At 43.6% G+C, this 21269-nt stretch overlaps 1 protein-coding gene across 1 annotated transcript in view; it reads right to left on the reverse strand.

The window, feature by feature from the left end:
* Positions 1-17769, reverse strand: part of meis1b (Meis homeobox 1 b) — a gene marked incomplete at its 3' end in the record, with an annotated part of 47884 nt that extends 30115 nt beyond the window's left edge. The window contains exons 1-6 of the mRNA XM_079511929.1: positions 17066-17769; positions 15270-15490; positions 13862-14003; positions 13571-13621; positions 12759-12809; positions 11431-11577 (exon numbers count right to left, since the gene is read on the reverse strand). Of these exons, the coding sequence (XP_079368055.1) occupies positions 11431-11577; positions 12759-12809; positions 13571-13621; positions 13862-14003; positions 15270-15490; positions 17066-17077 (624 nt within the window). The 5' untranslated portion in view covers positions 17078-17769. The remainder of the gene's footprint in view (positions 1-11430; positions 11578-12758; positions 12810-13570; positions 13622-13861; positions 14004-15269; positions 15491-17065) is intronic.
* Between the last annotated feature and the right edge of the window lie 3500 nt (positions 17770-21269).

Below are 21269 nucleotides of genomic sequence, written 5' to 3' on the forward strand. Positions count from 1 at the left end.
CCACACCACTACACTACAATACAGAATACACAATAGCCAGGTAGCAGTACCTGAATTATGTGGGTAAACTTTGAGTAATACGATAACTCTTTAAAAAGTGTATATGCCATTGCAGGCTAATTGTTAAGTCATTTGGACATAGGAGTTAACTGGTTTGTTGAGTATTCAAGGATTGGTACGGTCCAGTGGGAGGGGCCTAGCCTTTTAAAGGCGTAGTGAAATGAAAAATAGGTTTTTCACACTTTTAGACCATATCCGTGGTCATCATATGGGCATACCTATAACAATGGATGCCAAATAAAATGGGCAAATTCTCATTTCTGTGTGTTTTTATATCATAAGTCCATAACATTTTTTTTTTAATTACTTCATGAAAACGAAAACGTGCTGCTTGATGACGTGTAGAGATACACATCAATAAAAGCCAATAACAATGAAGCTCACCAGATTCCCATGCTTCATTTACTCCTCCTCCACAGCTGGTTTTGATTAAAGAACTACTCCGTTTTTAATCTCATTCAAGATGACATCCAGACAGTGTATTACTTGTTTTAAACTTAATCATCATCCTAAAATATGTATATAGGTTGTGTACAGGTTATAAATAATCTCCTGGCTTTTCCCCATGTCTCTCTGTCACTTTGTTTACAAACTAAATTCACGTGCAGGAAGTCACAGACTTTGAGACCCCATAGCCAAAATAAAATGTCCACCATTTCCGTTTCCCTACACCTTTAAAGAAGGGGACCAGCTGCCATACACACACACACACACACACACACACACACACACACACACACACACACACACACACACACACACACACACACACACAGGTACACACACACACACACACACAGAAAGGTGTATAGAAAAGTCACACGCGCACGCACACATACAGTACACAGAGTGAGCTGAATCGGTAAATACACATACAGTAGTAAGGCGTGCAGATAAACATACACAAGGACACATGCACTGGGCTGTAGTCCGCTGTACACACACACACGCACACACGTGCGCGCGTGCAAGGCCCCATGCAGAGCGGTGCTGTACTCTTGAAACTGAAACAGATGTTGCCTCTTATCTCTCTGAAAAGCAACATTAGTGCCGAGGACAGGAGAGTAAGAAGACTTCAAAAAACACACGCAAATGGAATCTTAATGCCTTATCACACAGCCAGGCGAGCCAGCTACAGCAAACACGCACCCACGCACCCACGCACCACACACACACACACACACACACACACACACACACACACTACCTCGTCTGATGCTCGCATGCATGAGACTATCTTTTAGCTTTTTTCTTTTTTTATTGAATGAAAACAGATACGGAGGGGGCAATGTGGTGCGCACATCACGCTTTTAGGGATATGTGACGAAATGAGTGATAGAAACCCTGCACACAGGGCGAGAGAGGGGGGGGGAAGGGGGAGAGAGGTAGAGAGAGAGAGAGAGAGAGAGAGAGAGAGAGAGAGAGAGAGAGAGAGAGAGAGAACAACTGTTTTCAATTGGGATCCCTGCGCTGGTTTTCTGAAAACGTTTTTTGGAGTCGAGTTCTGTATTGTGCAAAAAGCACACACATTAATTCACAAGACGGGGTCGGCCTTTAAACAAAATGAAGACTAAAATATGTTTTATACGGTATACAGTGTTCATATATATATGTGTAACTCTGATACTGTGCACATGAAACCAAATGGACACTTACAGGTTACCATTTTGTTACATTTGGAACACTTTGAGAGTTAAATTACCACAGATTTTTCTATACACTGTATATACTGTATGTACTGTATATGACAAAATCTGATACATTTGGTGTCCATTACAGCCCTTTTGATGTCTCCACGCTATGAAATTATAATCCAGTGCTTACTGGGCTGTATAATCACTGCTCTCCACATTGGAGGGCTTTGCACCAAAGACTAAAAGTCCCTCCGCAGTGGGGCAACATGCGGAGAGACGATGACGCCACAGATACACACCCTCCGTAGTGGGGCAACATGCGGAGAGACGATGACGCCACAGATACACACCATCACGTCAGACTGTGGAGAGATGCTGCTTCAACCACCTCTTAAACAATGCCTTACAGCCGGACAATAAGCATGTAGACAGACACACACTGAAATGAAAATGCTGGCGCACAAGCGAATAACATAACTTAGAGAGAAACATCACAAGTGAGATAATGCGGACCACATGCTCGGTGCGCAAATGGTTAACGCTCTCTTTTGTTTTGTTTTTTGTTGTTGTTGCTTTATTCCGTTTTCTTCGCAAGCTCTTCCCCCAAAAAAGAAAAGAGACGGATTTTTATTTAAAAGAATTTAACTGCAGATTATAATTTTTGTATCTTTAATTAGCAGAACTTGTTTATTTTAGGCTCTGGTAGGAAGAATACCCTGACACCCTGGGGACCGGAATGCAGAGGATAGATGTAGCTTTTTCCTTTTTCTCCACTTTCTCCTTTTATTCTGTAACAAATTCAACTTGAAGAATATAATTAGAAAGTGTGCGTGCGTGCGTGCGTGCGTGCGTGCGTGCGTGCGTGCGTGCGTGCGTGCGCGCGTGCGTGCGTGCGTGCGTGCGCGCGTGTGGAGGAGTAGGGGGGGTTCGGGTGGGGACGGGGGTGGATGGATGGAAAACTATTGCATTAGCTGTAATTGAACAAAAGAGCGGTTCGCCTGCTGGGAGGTGGCCGCTCGGCCCCATGGGAAAGGGGGCGGGGCAGAGACAGGGCCTGGTGGCATCCCCGCGGGGACCGGGAGTCTATTTATACTCGCAGTCAGTCAGTCCGCCCTCGGACTGAGCGGGCCCTGCGCTGATCCAACGCTGCAATTAACATACACACGTACTTACAGGGCATACATGCATGGGTGAGATCACACAACGCACACATTCTTTAGTCCACCGTTTCCAAAACAGTGGGTCGGGACCCATTTGTGGGTCACGGAGCATTTTTTTATGGGGTCACGACTCGGGTAATGAAATATATATATATATCCTACATTTAAAAAAAATATATATATATATTTCTAATTATTTTTGTTTTAATTGTAGATATTTTTTAAAACAAACAAAGCAACAAAGCAAAGAAATTCCTGCATGAATAAAACAAAGTAAGAACTTAGAAGTAGTGCAAATAGCCGATCTACAAGCTTGCAACGCGGTGTGAAGCGGCGGGTTGTGTGCTCAGAGATCTGCTATTTTCACTATAGTTTGGGTCACGGTCTAATCTCTCTTTAGGGTCTCGACCTGAAGAGTTTGCGAACCACTGCTTTAGTCACATGGCCAGCACAAGCACACAGATGCATATACATACATACATACGCTCGCACATGCACATGTGCAATTGTGCATAGTATGCTTGGCCATACACAGAACTAAGCATATGCAACAGCAACATCCATACAAATGCCAGTAAACACATAATAACACACACTCATACACATGTTGGTCATATAGCCTGAGCAAACAGACCTACATGTACGCAACCGTCAAAGTCCTGTTGCTAACTAAACAAACACCTGCACCTTGACTACCATGCACGCAGTGTCCAAAACCACACACCTTCTGCCAACGCGACAATGCACGTGCACACGTACGCGCGTGTGCACACGCACATTATAACAAGTAGTGAGAGGTCCACCTTCCCAATATGGGATATGTAAATTCACAGATGAACAGATGCATAAACAGAGACAGCCAGAGGAGAGAGGGCAAAAATAGAGAAATAGGGGGAGGAGGGAGGGAGTGAAGGAAGGAGAGAGAGAGAGAGAGAGAGAGAGAGAGAGAGAGAGAGAGAGAGAGAGAGAGAGAGAGAGAAGGGGAATCCTGTCCCTTTGCACACAGCAACACGCTTGATTTATTCACTGTCCCCTTAATGAGCCGCCATGGATTTACTCTCTCTCCCTCTCCCTATCTCGCTCTCTCTCTCACACTCACGCACACACACGCACGCACGCACGCACGCACGCACGCACGCACACACGCACGCACGCACGCACGCACACATGCACGCACGCACGCACCCACGCACCCACTCATGCACTCTCCCCTTCCCTGTGGATTTTTCTCTCCTGCCATGCTTTTACTCCCATCGCTCTCTTTTCCTCTTCCTCTATCTCTCCCAAAATATTTTTCACTGCCTACCACTCAGTTAGTCAGGCTTTCTTTCTTTCTTTCTTTCTTTCTTTCTTTCTTTCTTTCTTTCTTTCTTTCTCTCTTTCCAATAGTTATTTTTTTGTCCATTCTTTCACCTCCCTCCCTCTCCATTCCAGGATGTAGATTAATTCAATGCTTAATTGTTCAGTAAATTCAATTTTCCACATTCTATTCTGTGTGGCTTTAGCTAAAGTTCTTAAATCTGCCGCGCTGTGCCCAGGGAGCCTCTGCATGTGAGCTGTGCATACCTCTCTCTCTCTCTCTCTCTCTCTCTCTCTTTCATCACTCTCTTTTTTTTCTTCTCTTCGCCACCCTAATTCGCCATGAAAAGATTTTCCTTGCTGGAAATTCTGATTCCACTATGATCGGTGAGGCATTCCAATTGAGTGCATTCTCATTGTGCCGCGTCTTAGATGCAAGGGAAGGGGGAGGAGGAGGGGGGGGACTTTGCCTTTGCTCTCTCTCTCTCTGCCTCTCTGCCAAGGCCCATATCGTACGAGCGCTCATGCAAGAAATGTTGCCTTGCCAATTCATTTGCCATAATAAAGAAAATGGTTAAGGTTGTCGTATTTTGGCCCCCGTTCCTCTCCAGTCTCTGGAATATCTTTTGAAATGTTATGGATATTTACTTTTTGCTCTGTGATGCCGGAAAGCGCATGGGAATAATGTTATGCACAAACATACAGTACAGACACAAATATCTAGATAACCCCACCATTGCACTCAAGCTCACACATGCACGTGCATGTGAGCATTCGGCACATGAACACAACCACACTTTTTGACTGCGACACATCTGAATCAAAGATGACAGTATGGTGTTATAGTAGGTGGGCCTATAGAATGCTTTGCAAAATCATGTTGGCCAAGTATTGTTTTATGTAGCACACCATGTGCGGCAACAGTCAGTGCAACTAGTCCTCGAGCTGCAGGTTGCTATCGACCAGTATGCCACTTCCAACGGCGAGTTAGGCTGGCCTGCAATAACTCTTTCCACATTCCCTCACTCACCTGAACACTGTCAGAGTGAGCTAATAGGGAGGAGGGCTGAGAGGACGGCTGTTGTGAACGCTTGTTTATTTTGCCTTTTTACACACCGCATCAAGATAACGCTGGGATATCTGCTTTGCTGATAACCGGCCGAGCAAGTGCTCAACCAGAACGCCTCCCCATTCTCTTCCTCTCCTCTCCCTCCTCCTCCGCTCGCTGCAATATTAGTGCTCCTAAAATGAAAAGAGGGGTGATAATGGTATGCACAGTGCAAAAAAGAGAAAGAAAGAGGCAAAAGACTCCCCCTCCCCCTTTCTGTTCTGCGTCAGGCCCCCTTCCCCTTTTCTTCCCCAACTCTTCACAATAGACAAGGAGAAATAACCTTTTAATTGCTGAAGGGGGTGCGAGAGAGAGAGAGAGAGAAAACTGGATTGGGTCTCTTGAGCAAGTAAAGTATGCTATGTTGAATAGCCTTCAGGTACTCTCCAGTCGGCTTTTTAGAACTGGTAGGTTAACCTCATCGAGACAACCAAAGATAATTACACGTTTGAGATAATTACCAGAGCTTTGAAAATCCATTTAAATGACACACTCTCGCAAAGTGACAAACTGATTCTCATCTCTCTCTCTCTCTCTCTCTCTCTCTCTCTCTCTCTCTCTCTCTCTCTCTCAAGGTTCTTCCACTTCCAGGCAGCTACAGATCCCTTGTTTACTCTCCGTAAGCTGAAATCCAAACAAAAACATTAAGTCAAGCACTCTCCCTGTTCCAGGCTATCGAACCCCAGACAAAGCACATTTTCTCCTTTTCGGGCGGTGAATGAGAAGTGGGACGTAATTTCATAATGATATGTTTTTGCTGCGGTTTCTGTTAGCCTAGCCACCTAGCCATGCTAGCTTAACTTCTCCGCGGCACGCAGCCCACTGCATCTGAGGATGTTCTCGGTGGATCCCTTGGAGACGGGCCGTTTGTGACAGTGCCATTGTCGGAGGCTCATAGGGGGTTAAGAGGGAAAGGAACTTTCCATTAGCTAAGTACACATGTGTTAAGCCAGGTTATTGTTTACTTAGCCAAAGAAACCACAAGCGGGCCTCGGGGACAGACATGGCCGCCTAGCGCAAGTAACACGAAACGCAAGCAAAGGACTTCTCGTTTTCAAGTGGGGTCTTGTAGCCATCACAACAGTGTATCTGTGACCCGGTGTGGTTACACTACGAATAGCTTTTCTCTTTTTATCTTGCCAATGTTCAAGTTCAGATCCATATGAGTATGATACTATTCATTTATGAATACGGCATGGATCAGATAAAAAAGAGAAATTGCAATGTTAGCACCAAAACTTTCTCGATGCACCAGCACATGCGTTAATATCTCCAAGGAAGGAAAATATGTACGTCTAAGTACTCCATAACACTGTTACGACTTTGAAGTCCCTCTGGCCTTGATTTGCTTAATCAGAATCACCCCTACTTGCTATTCCACCACAATAATGAAGAGACTAAGAAAAACATAAGTCACGTGGTCAGTCCTTTGTATCACTTGTTGAATCCCTAACAGCCGCCCCGCATTCACTCCCCAGAGGAGGAAAAAAAAGGGTATTTAGGGGAGGGCTGGGTGTGGGGGGGTAGTGGAAGGAGGGGGGAAAAGGGTGGGGGGTGGGGGTCAAACCTCTCCCCTATACAACTACAAAGGCAGCCATTACCAACAATCACCACGATGACTCAAAAGTTTGTATTAAGAACAGCGGTGTGCCATTGTAGGGAGAAAAGGACAGAAAGAGAGAGGGGGAGCGAGAGAAAGAGAGTAGGAGACAAACTGAAGAGGGAGAAAGAGTGTGCCTGGTACGTCGGCTGAAACTCGATCCATACTTCCAACTAGAAGCGGATAGATTAGCGATAGCAGCGTACTGATTAGGAAAATAGCGGCTGACCCAGGCGGCCAGGGTTTCCATTGAGTCACGCGGGGGGGGGGGTGGGGGGCAGGGGTCACTCTTTTGACCGCCAGAGTTACCTAAACCAACACTGTTGGGTCTCACTGACCTGGAAACCAACGCTTGTATGGCCAAACAGTGCCAATTGTTGGGGAGAAAAGATACCGCGATAGCGCTATCAAGAGTAAATTCTTAAGCGGTGACCACAACAACCATGCTCACATAGTAAGGGTTTGTTTTGGAATGAGATCCGAGTTGGACGAAGGCAAAACAAACTTTGCATACTGTTAGAGACAGGAATCCCAACATTACCTCAGCACAGATTAGAAATTAAAAATGCATTTAAATTCATGGGACTTTAGGAGTAAACACTTGGAGGATATGATCAAGCATGCCCTGCTCTGCACATTGCGCTCTATTGGGGAGGGGATACTACCCTGCAATGCAAAAAAAAGAGAAAGGCCTTGCAATCAAATCAGCACAACACAATCAACCTCTGAGTACATATAACCATTGAAGACCCTCTCACGTTCACAGTCAGGAGACTTTATGAAAAGGAAACAAAAAAAAGAGAAATTCAATTATTCCCAGACCCACTCCAGACGGCATGTCCCAATCAAGTAGAGGAGCTCTTGTGGACTTGGAGTGAGTCCTCAGCACTATTTAGCACCAGTATCCTGCTCTACAGCACTCGACAGAGCCCAAGCCCTCTGAGTTCATTAGCAAATTGCTGTGCCCCTCCCACTGCTCTCTCTGCGCAATTAAAGACAACTGTGCAAACGATGCATAGCCGTCTAGAAATACCCCCCACTCGCCTTCATCCAGGGACCAGGGAATTAAGGGAATGGTAGAGCATGAGTGTCGGCTGGGTAAACAGGCAAGACAATCGCAAAAGGCAACCACAGCCAACAAATCGTCCCAGTACCGAGGGCACCCGAGATGTACACGGACTGACGCCTAGGGGAGAGGCTGAACTGACTTTAGCATACAGTGTAAGAGAGGCCTTTTCCACATTAAAGGGTTCTGCAAAACCCACATGGTCGGAGTTTTTTTTTTTTTTTTTCATGCCTCCCAGGTTTGTGTACAGTGGAGTTTAATGCAGAAGTCCTATGCATCGCGGGCAACTGCAAACGTACTCTTCCAGGGGAAGCAATGAGCCAAATGTGTTAGGAGTTAGGCAAATATGGCTCTCCAGGGAGAGGCAGGGAAGGGGTTAAGAAAGTCCAACTGGTGCTAACCAGTCACTCCACTCACATAACACCTGAGGGGGGTGCTGCATTTATCAGGCCAGTCTGAACACACACACACACACACACACACACACACACACACACACACACACACACACACACACACACACACACACACACACACACACACACACACACACACACACACACACACACACACACACACACACACACACACACACAATGTACAATAACACACACAGAATATGTGCACTGCATGCACATACACACAAAAACACAGAGTATACAAACACACACCCATGCAAGTGTGCAAACACACACACGTACGCACGCGCACATGGGCACACACACAAGCGAGCGTGCTCGCGCGCGCACACACATGCACACGCACACGCACACACGCACACACACACACACACACACACACACACACACACAGAGAGAGCAGGGTGAGCCCAAACTGGCTGGGCTGCATTCACAAGCCAGCACAGAGCCTCCCTGACTTTTTCACCTCTCAGCTATGTTCTGCTTCCCTTTCAAAGGGGCGCCTAGCGTCCCTCCAGAACTTGCCTGCATAGACAGGCTCGCAAAACAATGGAAGAGAAGGTAACGACGGAGCACTCGAAATGTTACTGATATGACGCAAAGGCACCATTATGCAGCCAGAGAGTCATCGTTGTTGGATACTCGAGTTTAATAAATTCAAAACTGTTTTTTTTTCTCCTCCCTCTGACAATTTTTTTCTCTCTCTCTGCTACAGTCGCCTCACTGGAATAAATTGGTTTATGAATAAATGAGCCTCCTCTCCCTCTTGTTAACATTGTTCTTTTGTGCAAATTCCCAACATTGTTTCCAGTCCACTTCAACTTTATGCCCGAGGGCATATATTAAAAATACATATGGAGCGAGATAATGCACACACGACGCAAATTCGTTAAGGGTGTCACCCCCTAACAACGGCAGATAAGATGTCACACAGAAAATAGCCCACGAAACTCAAGGAAAATGTGTGTGTGTGTGTGTGTGTGTGTGTGTGTGTGTGTGTGTGTGTGTGTGTGTGTGTGTGTGTGTGTGTGTGTGTGTGTGTGTGTGTGTGTGTGTGTGTGTGTGTGTGTGTGTGTGTACTGCAGCGAGTAAGTCATGAAGTGCAGTCCCATTAAATTGACAATATATGTATTCAGGAGTGAGAGGAAGGCGCCCTGTCTTTCTTGCCTTGACTATTTGGTTATAACCCATATGCACACTGCTTGAATATGACTTGAGCTAGGCACACACACATCTCAGTATTCTAGATGTGTCAAAACCTTTTCCAAGGTGCATGTTGTCATAAGCTATGCCTATGAGTTATTTAACATTCAAAGTAAACATAACTATAGCATTATGCCCCAAATTGGCTCTACTGTACGTTGTGAGCATTGTTATATTGTTAAAATAGGCCATGTCTCTATCTTAAAGTCAATTAAAGATCCACATCGTGCCCCCAAGCACAACATAATTTTCTTCATATACCTAAAAACCCTAGGGTTTTAGCACACTCTATTTTAATACATATATTCCATATCGCTTCAATTTGTGCCCTGACCTATCTATGGAAATAAATAACTTTTTGACAACTGAATCCCCCAAAGAATACATAAAGCTGTTCAAAAGAGACACTCAAATGCACAAGTGGCGTCGTGTTATTTAATTCTGCTTTTTTTGAATTAAATGAAGTATTATCTTCTGGGTGATCTTGCTCATTTCCATAATCAGTCATAGTAGCCGGGGATACAGAGGAGGAAGCGGGGGTCGCTCCACTCGGGTCCCAGTCGGCCCATGAATGGCGCTGCTAGCCCGGCTATTCACTTCAGAACATAAAAGCTGGTGGCTAACGCTCTCTCCGGGGCACTACACCAGGCCGTCGCTCAGGCCAGCCACTCAACCATATGGAAGTCCGCGGATTTAAATTATTTAGCCTAATCGCTTCATTACTTTTTATATCGGCCTATCCAGCTAATCCCTTTAATTTGCACACTTGTTTTTTTTGTTTTTTTATCTCTCTGCTGTCCATAGACCGGAGCTGAACTTAGCCCACGAAAGCCAAAGTCATACCATTATAATGCAGGTAGGCTATAATATTTTTGAAACAGGCCATTTTGTTAAGTAAAACGCGCGTCTTTTTGTACAAATGAAGCACGATAGGCTATTAATGGCCGTGAATCCTGTGCGTTAAGATTTGCATAATTCTAATCATGGTCGCTGTTATCATTATTTAACGGCAGTATGGACCATTAGGGTCATGCCTGCGCGCACTACAATGTCCCTCGAGTGCCAGCAGTCAGTGGAGCACGTAATGAAGGCCATGGTTATCTCTGATATCGCCACCGCTGCGACTCACAAAAGGAAACATTCCCTAATCTACCTTTAATACCCAATGCCTCGTAGCTTTTCAAACATAAACCGCCTTACTGCCACTGAACCTCTCGCCGGCCGCTGTGCTCTGAGCAAAGAAGAAAGAGGGGGTGCCTTCGATAAGCAATGTGCACTCATGTCTAAGAAAAAATACTGACAAGACATCTAATGAACCGTGAACTCCAGTGGAGAAACCAAGGCACCTAAACCACAGTATCCATCTCGCCTCTCAGATAGCTGTAGACCTCTCCCCATATGCAAGCAGACCAATAGAACAGAAATGCACTGATAACGCATTTTGATTCAACAAAAAGAAGTGGAGAAGCGAGGAGAAAGAAAGAGGAGAGGGGACTAAATTAAAATGGACATGAAACAGGTCAAGTTTATGGCAATGCTTTCTCGAGCTAATCTTCCCAGGTCGGTTCCGGGATCAAGCCTTAATGGGCCAATAATAGCAACATTATTCAGAAGATTTTCATTCCGATGGAATGTAAAACGGCCTTAATCATATGCAAATAACAGAGAAACGGAGTAGTGACCCGGAATAGCTGAATAGCCAGCAGTGAGAGCAGAGAGCTGTGTGTGTGGTGGAGAGAGAGAGAGAGAGAGAGAGAGAGAGAGAGAGAGAGAGAGAGAGAGAGAGAGAGAGAGAGAGAGAGAGAGAGAGAGAGAGAGAGAGAGAGAGAGAGAGAGAGAAGAGAGATAGAGAGAGAGAGAGAGAGAGAGAGAGAGACATACCTGATCAAGAGGCCCCGATGATCTTGTGATTTCTTCACTGTCTGACTTTGATCCACCCTCCCTGTCATCTATGACCAAGTCGATGGGCATCTTGCCTTTCAAACAGCTGATGTACCGGTGACAGAAATTATCACAGAGTTCATGTACCTATACAGAGAGAGGGAGATAGAGAGACAGAGAAAGAGAAAGGGTGGGGGTGGGCGGAGAGAGAAAAGACATCTCACAATAACTAAAAAGGAACATCACAGAGGACAGTGACATGTGCAACCACAAACCCTTTTGACATGGAAAGCGGCCCCAAATTGTTTGAGGCAAGGCCGGTTGTTGCGACTCGCTCCCTCGGCGATCAGCCGCGTCCAGCTTTGTGAACTGGGCTAACTTTATTTCCCATCTCAAAATAGAGATATCGGTGAAAATTGGCAGTGACAAGAGGGCTCCCGGGCTACAGCGTCTACTCAACACCCGTGTTAAATTCATCAGTGCCCCGGGTAGTGGCCATTAGAGGGGGGTGACCCGCTTGACTGACATTTAAGGTAAACTGTTTAATTTTGTCTACTTATTACATTATCACACACGACCCACGCAGAGCATCCATTGACCGAGAATTCAAAATGCATATTTGGAACGAGACATTTTGCCTATAGCTACTCGGCCGGTAAGGGCACATAATTTGTGTGAATAAAAACGTAGCAGGTCCTACACACACACACACACACACACATGCACAGACGCGCGCGCACACACACACACACACACACACACACACACACACACACACACACACACACACACACACACACACACACACACACACACACACACACACACACACACACACAGGAACACTTTCCAAAGCAATTAATAACTTCATAAGCATAGGCTAGTAAGCTATAGCTTGTACGTAGATCAGTTCTTGTCCGCAAGCAACAGCCTTGAGCAAAAGAGTAGCCTATAAATTAAGCATTACTATAGCCTGGTGAGGAAAAACTCGCCCACTCTCTCTCGCTTGCCACAGATGGCCGTCTGTGGCCTTTTGCCCTCGACACAAGAGCACTTCTACAATCGGCGAAGTTCGCCTATATGTTTCACCTTCCATGCAATATCTGCCAACATTAAACTTCATTATAGCACGCGGGGAGATTTGGGCACATAGATATCCGTTCCAGTTGTAACAGCTTGCGTCGTGATTAAACGCGGAAGAAAAATGGCCCCATGATTGATTTTGATGCTAATTATAACCGACTCGCAAAAATACATTTATGCAAATATAGCTCATAGGCCTCGGTCTGAAGTACCACACTGGACAGAAAATGGCAAGAGAATATTACCTTCTCCAACTCCAGAAGATGAAATCGTAAAACTTGAATGGCTTGGATCATCTGAAAAATTACATTTAGAATAACAATAAAAAGGTTGAGCTTCACATCTCCTGAAATTAAACAGGCACGTTTTTCTCCATAAAACTAACTACAGATGGGCAAAATATTCATATGAATGATTTTTATGTGCAGCTGATATTAAACTTCAACCAACTTTATTACAATATGGAGATGTGGCAAAGGCTGATAATGCAATAAGTCCATGTAGGTCTAAGAGTGCAGGGATCTATTAGCCTTCAACTAGTCGTGACTTTTTTTTTTTAACTTTGATATCATATTGAAAGTCTGAAACTCTACAAAGTGGAAAACCCCATTAATATAATAACTTTTCATTGAGAGGAAGGGGGTTCAAAGGGTTGTGACAGCTGTCTAATGGCGGCCCTTGGTAGACGGTTATCTGCAATGACAACCGGGGGCTATCATGGTATCAAACAGCCTAAATTGAAGAACATAACCCCGAGTCCTGTTTTAACTTTTGAACACCAATCAGCCTCTCTTAAATACTTAAACTCAAGACCATAGACAAAATATGGGCACACGTCAAGATACATATAGGCTACAGAAGAGGACACAATCTACGTGAGCTAAGAAATATTGCACTCATAGCCTATACATATAGGCTATATACATACATAGGCGCTATATATATATATATATATATATATATATATATATATATATAAATGTGTGTGTGTGTGTGTGTGTGTGTGTGTGTGTGTGTGTGTGTGTGTGTGTGTGTGTGTGTGTGTGTTTTAGCTTACCAGATTATCCAATTCTGGATTCGATGAAAATAGGGGCTTTTCTGCCCGAATCTAAAAGCAGAAATAGTCAACTTTTAAAAATGGTATGAAAAACAAAAAGTCAATAATTTCCAACATATTACAGTAATTACACTATATTAAGGGAACTTAATTCAGCTTTATGCACAAAAGTTGTGTCCATACTTTGTCATGCATGCAAAGGGCTAATTTACAGCCCACGTGTTATTGTTATTATTATTATCATTACTAGTAATAGGCTATTCATATTTTAAAAAATCAAACTTTTCTGACCTGTTTTGCAAACACTGCTATGTCTTCATTGAAAGATTCCGATGAACAAACGTCACCTCCCGCCACCCCGGGTTCTCTGGGAGTGCAAGTCGCTAATTCACATTTCTCAAAAATCAGTGCAAGCAAGGGGAACAGAGGGTGCCTGGGAACGCACAAACATACAATAGCAAATGTCACCAGAGAGAACAGCGCCGGGGTCAAGCTTACTCCAGGCTAGGTTTAGCCAGTCATGCTACTCTCAAACAACGCGCCCATGGGGACTGGCTGCAGCGTATGTTATTATTATATTATGCAGGGAAGCTTAAGAGAAACGCTGGGGAAACAGCGGGCACGACTTCTGTGATTCAATCTATGCACGCCTAACAACATAAAAGCCTTTAGAGTCGTTCAGGCGGCTTTCTTGTGTTGTGTTCACGTATAGGCACACAAGCGTGCCTTTGTCTTTGAAAACCAAGTATGCACATTTTATTCTTTTTTTTGTTTGTTCCATTTTAATCACGTTTACAAGTCGTGCGTGTAAATGTATGGAGGTGTGTTTTGTATATCCTTCCTCCTCGTGACAAACTAAACTTGAGGGGAAATATGGCGCACTCAAAAGTTCTACAAGTAGGCTGTGGTGCAGCAGGCAGCGTGGTGTGTGAGACTGTGAGGTGGTCAAATTATTTGTGTCATGTTCAGTCACCGTGCTAACAGCATGCTTGGGAATTTTAATTAACTCCTCTAAATTAATATATGACAAGCATACCTAGTATTTTCTTCTGAACAGACCCTAATCCTTTATATGAATTTAATTGGCTCTATAGTCTATAAGACATGACGCACAATTATTTTCTAATTCCTCCTCAACTAATAATGAAGGCACGTATACAAGCAATTGTAACTTTAGAATTAGCTAAATTGTATGAATAAGTAGGTAAATGGCCAATTCCTTTGACAAATATTCCTTGCTGTAGCCTACATAAAAAATAATAATAACAGTAATATTTAATAATGTATTTAAAATGGTTATTCAGATATGCTATTATTGCAATATTTTACGGTCGTTTGAAAATGTATTTAAAATGTTTATTTCCACGTCTCTCACATTTTCTCGAGTGCTTCCTAAACGGAAATACATGGTCAACATTAGCCATACATACGTCTAACTTCATTGTTATAAAAAATATATATACCAAATGCATAAAATATATAGCCTATATCTGAACGGTGCAAAGTTAACGCTATAGCAAACAGTACAGTCGCTCACTTTCTCTCTCTCCGCACCCTATATCTCTCCCTGCTCTCTGTCGCTCGTGATTTCCCCTGCGTGTCCCTCGAGGCCTGCGTGGAGCCACGGCTAACTTTCAGTAACAGCCCGGGCTAGAATCCACCAGACGAGGCATGCATTGCTGAGGCTCTGCCAACCTACCCGTATATCGAGTCTTTATCTCTCTTGAGAGCGTCGTTGACCGAGGAGCCCATGCTCGGCGGCATGGCGTTCGAGTGGGCGCTGTGCGGGTACTGGTGCGAGTGCAGCTGGGGTCCGTGGTTCAGGTGCACCGCCTGCATGGACCTGGCGCCGTGCGGGTCTCCGTACATGGTGGTCGGGATGCCCACCCCGTCCATCCCGTAGTGGGGCAAGTCTTCGTACTGCGTGCACACAACAAACACGCGTGTCCAGAAGTGAATGGTTATTTTATTTATTTTAGTTTCAGGGCTGGGTGACAATATTGCTTGTGGGAACCCATAAAGGGATAAGCTAGCCTAGCTCCCTGCACTGCACTGGGAAGATGGAGGAACCAGGATAATTAAGAAGTTGCTCGTTTTGGTCCTTGTTTAGGTCTGTGCGTAAAAAAAGTGCTCTTTCTACGCGGCTGAAAATTGTTGTTACTAATTGTGTATAATTGTGTTCTAATATTTCCCAACTGCAGATCAAATATAGTACAAGTGATTACTTTTTTTAAGCATTGGCGGCCAGCATAATTATTCAATACGCATACAGCAACAAATGCCCTCGTAATTGCAATGTTTTCTACTTTTATAGAAAGGTAATTTGCATGTTATTTAAAGTGCACTGGTTCATATATGCAACAAACTCAATTAAATATGAGTGCTGTTTTTTCAAATTATGTTAATTAGTGGTAGGCTGCGTATATAGGCTACCATAAACTTTTCCTGAAAAGTGTTAATTCTGAGTTCAAAAGGCATATAGTTATCTCCATGTTCACACCACTAAATGACTATAGCTGTTGTTAAACGCTTGATTGCGTTGCTTAAATGTATAAACAAAATATTAACCAGGCCAAACCCCAAAGTAGCCTATTGTTTATCTGTGATGTGCTTATTAGACAAATGAGTTGCTTTAATTATTAATAGTGCTCCTTTGAAAGTGTCAAAGTAATGTCGGTGAAAGTGAGAAAGGGGCATTATCACTTGTCTTAAAACCCTAACATTTCGACCTCAAACCCAGAGGTGCAAAGTCACAGCATGGTACCGTGAATTGTGCCAAACTATATCCAGTTTAAATGTTGCCTATAACCTATGCGTCAAGATCTCTGCTTTTACAATGTTTACTATTCATGTGAAGATCCCGGCTTCGGTCACCCCACCATGGAGTGGTCCCTGAGTGTATGAATCAAAGCATTTGTCATCACCTCATTATTAAAAAGGTACCTCAACGGCATTATGCTAATATTCCATGTTTCCTATATAAATTTCGGAATTAAGTGTATAGGCTATATACGAAATTATGATGAGCTACAACTGATGGTAACATTTGCATTAGGCCCACAGGAACACCTCGTGTGTAAGTTTTATTTTTTATTAAAAAACAAAAAACAACTAAGAGGTCCGAACTCAAATCTTGATGCTGGCTTTATAAATCAACTTTGGGATAAATTTGGAGATTTGTTTATAGCCTCCGTGCCCTCCCCATTTCGCTTCCAGTAACCGGCCTGTCATAACCAATTTGAAAAATAGCAGATATATGATCACACTTCCAACGTCCCATAGTCGGCCGACTGTTGATCAAATGAGTGCATGTGTCCGTGCGTAATATCGAGAGCCGTAGATGCAAAACACGAAAATGTGTCTCCTGCGTGCGCGGGGAAGACGGGAGAAAGTTTCACCGTGAGCCGTATGTCATTAGCCACGTTACAGTGCGGACTTGCATTCTAGCACAGTAGAGTTACAGAAACTTTTTTTGGGGGGGGATAGCCTACGTACCCGTTGCGCCATAACCCTCCTTACTCCCTCGTCTTCCTTTCAGTTTAGATATATCCCCTCTGAGGCCAGGGTGAAGAAGAAAACGAGCACGCAAATTCCAAATGGGGAGATCTCGCAACAGAATCCGTATGTCTTTCCAGGGAACGGTGAAGCCAGCCCCCTTCTTCTTGCTCAAGTTTAGCCCAGGCACGGCGAATAGGTCCTCTGCTATCCTCGGGACGGCCGCGGCGACGGGGCGAGAGCACCAGTCTCCTTTTCCAAAAGCAGGATGAAAATACCCCTCAAACAAAACCAGCGACTCTCATGGCTTTTTGCCACTCCGCCTGTCAATCAAGCGCGAGGCTTGTCAAAGTACCAAATGAATGATGGTCCGACGCGCGCCTCCAACCAGGATCGCACACCTAAATGTTAATAGTCAAATCACAGTAAAAAAAAATGAAGCTCTCTCTCTCGTTTCTTTGATCACTCTCGGCTCCCGAGTTGATTTTTTATGCAAAAGCGTCTATAGGAGATGAAGAGGAGGTGGGGTGATAATTCTGGCTTAGTATTTCTTAAAGGAGCCACGATCGATGCAGTGTGTGAATGTGAAGCCGCCTGGCCGTCGTGTCGTGGTGTGCGTGTGTGTGTGTAAGTGTGTGTGCGTGTGTGCGCGCGTGTGTGTGTGCGTGTGTGTGTGTACAATGAATGTGTGTTGAGCGGAGCGCGGCTGACGAGTGGATCTGGACCAGACTGCTGAAACCCGGAAGTAGTGGTGGCCATAACAGGTCGTGTCTTACACAATGCAATGGACTGCATCAAGTCGCTCCGAGTGGAGGGGGGCTGCGCGGAGGAGGGACCCTGCATGCAATGCAAGCTGAGCTCCAGTCAGCGTATAGTATATGGCACTGGGATATGCTAGCGAATACCTCAACTATAGTATAATGTCGACAGATATGCCCTATGCTATATTATTATGATTAGTATTATTAATATTAAACACGGATCGGGGTTTTTTTGCGGGACGCCTGAGATATTGTGTTATAAAATATAGGGCTGCTATATTTTGCGATACCAGAGCATCCACTTTTCGGCTTGTAAACAGCGTATAATCGCATTAGCTCATTTGGAATTGTAATAACACAATCCATCTATGATCTATATGTATACGCAGGTCAGTGATTTTTAATTATATATAAAGCTGTGGTTGTCTTAAAGCCTAGTAAGAAAGGTATATTTTAGCTGTCACTCTCCTCTCAGACAGAATAAAGATACAAATGTGTCTAAAACTATTAAGCTGCTTTGCCATAAAGTAACATCACCAAGATATAGTTTCTAATAGATTAGATCCTCTGTTATAAACGGTTGTTATGATCAATCAGTTTTGATGGAATCTGGAAAGGGCCATGGGTCATTAGGACTATATTGGACTATATTTCCATGCATATGTTATAGATAGGCTATAGACTGCCTGTCATTTGCGTTAGGCTATGTGTGATTTGCGTTGCAAAGTGTATGGGACGCATTAGATAGAGTGGACAGAGCGGAGTTAAGGCTGCTAAATCTAAATTGATCACTTTTGTCAACTTGGGTGGGAGATTTGATGCATTTCTTTGATGGCTTTACAATTCGGGGCATTTCGTGAAAACAATCAATCTCAACAACGCCGTTCAACCAAACGGTTTACTCTGATATATGAAGCAAAAGTTCAAAAACAAAACATGGAGCGTTCCTGTTAGGAGAACGGCATTCGTGCTGTGCCCTCCGTCCCTCATCCCCCCACACCAACGGGCGAATGGGCCGCTCCAGAAACAGCACGCTCTCGCAGTCTGACATGGATGTCCAATGAAAGCGGTGCGCAGCGATGGGAGCCCCCTATTGGTTCTCAACGTGATCAATTCTCAGATGATTGATCGGTTCGAGGCCACATTGGCAAGGAGGCGCAAAACAAAAACATTGCTCGCAAATGGAAAACACGTCTTTTGTATTGTGTTATAGTTCCTATAGCCTATACATTTGCCAAAATTAGTTATTTGACATATAGGTTACACTCTTCTCTTCTCTTCTCTTCTCTTCTCTTCTCTTCTCTTCTCTTCTCTTCTCTTCTCTTCTCTTCTCTTCTCTTCTCTTCTCTTCTCTTCTCTTCTCTTCTCTTCTCTTCTCTCTGACGCTCCATACACTAATTTTTCACATTCCTTAATTACAGTTTATAAATGCGCTCACATAGCCTACTTTGATAAAACTTCACCAAACCGCCGTCATCCCCTGATTTGCTTGAGAAACTGCTAACCTTTCCCTCTTGGAACAGGCGTTTCTCCTCAAACATGATGCACTTCTACAATAAAACTGTTATTGCCCTTTAACAGTTTGTGGCTGCATATAGCCCTATATAAGATGGGTCAAATATTAATGAGAGATTCATGTGGAATGGAAACTTTTCTTTCATCTATACAAATCAAAGTAATGAAATAGTGGATATAGACTATCACATGTATCTAAAATGACCTCCAATCTGCTCTTTGGGGGAAATGTATAAGTGCAGTTAATTCTTCTCATCACTTCACGGCGAGAAAGAGTGCATGCATGCGGGCAAGAGCACTATCGCCTGATTATGCCATAAGCCGTCGCTACTCATAACGTGTTACTCCAAATGTTCCCGGTGACAAGGTGTTTGAAGTTTGCCCGAGTAGCGTCTGTCATCGATCATAATGCCCCGGTGCCAGCAGCAACAGTGTCATAACAGATAATATAGGCTTCACACATTCAGCGATTCCCCGGTGGTGAGGTGGGATCCAGCGGACCAGGTTTTACAGGCATGAAATCACTATTAAATCCCCCCACACCGGCCGGAGAGGCTCTCGGGGCAGACGACCCGACGCGCTCGGTGGGAAAGCCACGGAGCCACGACACACGCACGGAATTAATCCCGAGATAACGGAGAAACAGACTCAATTAAGTTTGATAGAGTTAAGTCTTTTAACAGCCCGATTGATGGACGACTATTTATTTGATTTAATTTTTCAATTTGATCATCATTTTGGAATAATGTGGGGTAAGTATAGAATAAGGCTCCACTTTTGGTTTTTCTTATTAGCCATATAGGCAAATTAATGACAACCAAACATGAATATTATTGTAAGAATTATACAATAGGCCTATTTGTTAGTGCTAAATTGACTTTATTTTAACCCAATGTTTGTTTTGAGGTATAGTCTAATATGTGATTCTGTTTTTGACAAATTAACGCTTCTTTAAATAGTAGGCCTATATATTATAATAGCTGTAGCCTAATATTGACATTAGATTTGGGTCAAACTTAAAAGTAGGACTAATAGCTAAATTAATGACTCACTGCAAAGCAACTATAGACTAAATTAACGTGCGGCGCCCGTCCACTGTAAAAGAACAAGAATAGCATTATAAAGTAATTAAGATGCTTCAATTAGCTGCTATAAAGAGGTAGTAGACCACCACTTTCCCTCTTTAGGCAGCGTTTTCGTGAGGGTCAGTGCATTTTAGTGTCCTGAAAGAAGGGGGCTAAATACCATAATTTCTGTTTAATCCGCTTTGCCTGGACGATAATGCCTTGAGTCCTTATAATAAATGCGTATAGGTATTACTTTCAAACGGCTGCATTTCCACTGACAGCAGCTTGGGAAAAAACATATTCAAACTGCAATGTGATAGATGGCCTATATGCGCGTTGACTTCTCCAATTAAACAAATAGTTAGCCTATTAAATATACGTTAAAAAAAGAAAGAAAGAAAAAAGACAGGGAAAAGTTGTAAAAAGTAGGTATTCAAACCATAATTACTCATGGATGGGCTATACTCTAAATTAAATCGCATTGGCATAGACAATAATGCGGAGATATAAGCCTATAATATATAGAGCCTAATTTATTCTCTCCACAAATTATATTTTAAACCTTCCAACTTTTTAAATAGCTATAGAGTTTAAAGATAGGTGACAAATATCCAGTCTCACCAACACAAACCTTTTATTTATTTATAGCCTATTTGATTGCCTTAAATAAGACCAGCCCGGAGTTTTTAACCCCATAATTAAATCAGTGATAGTCCGATTGCCCTTGCCTTATATATTAGTGATTGCCAATAATGGTTGTTGTCTGTGCGTGTTACAAGTACTGAGAGCAACTGGCAGGCCTGCGGTTCAGGAGTCAAACTGGGGTCAAACTTTTTTTTTTTTACAGCCCCTGCAGCTATG

This window comes from Electrona antarctica, assembly GCF_951216825.1.
Source record: "Electrona antarctica genome assembly, chromosome: 10".
Taxonomy (NCBI): domain Eukaryota; kingdom Metazoa; phylum Chordata; class Actinopteri; order Myctophiformes; family Myctophidae; genus Electrona; species Electrona antarctica.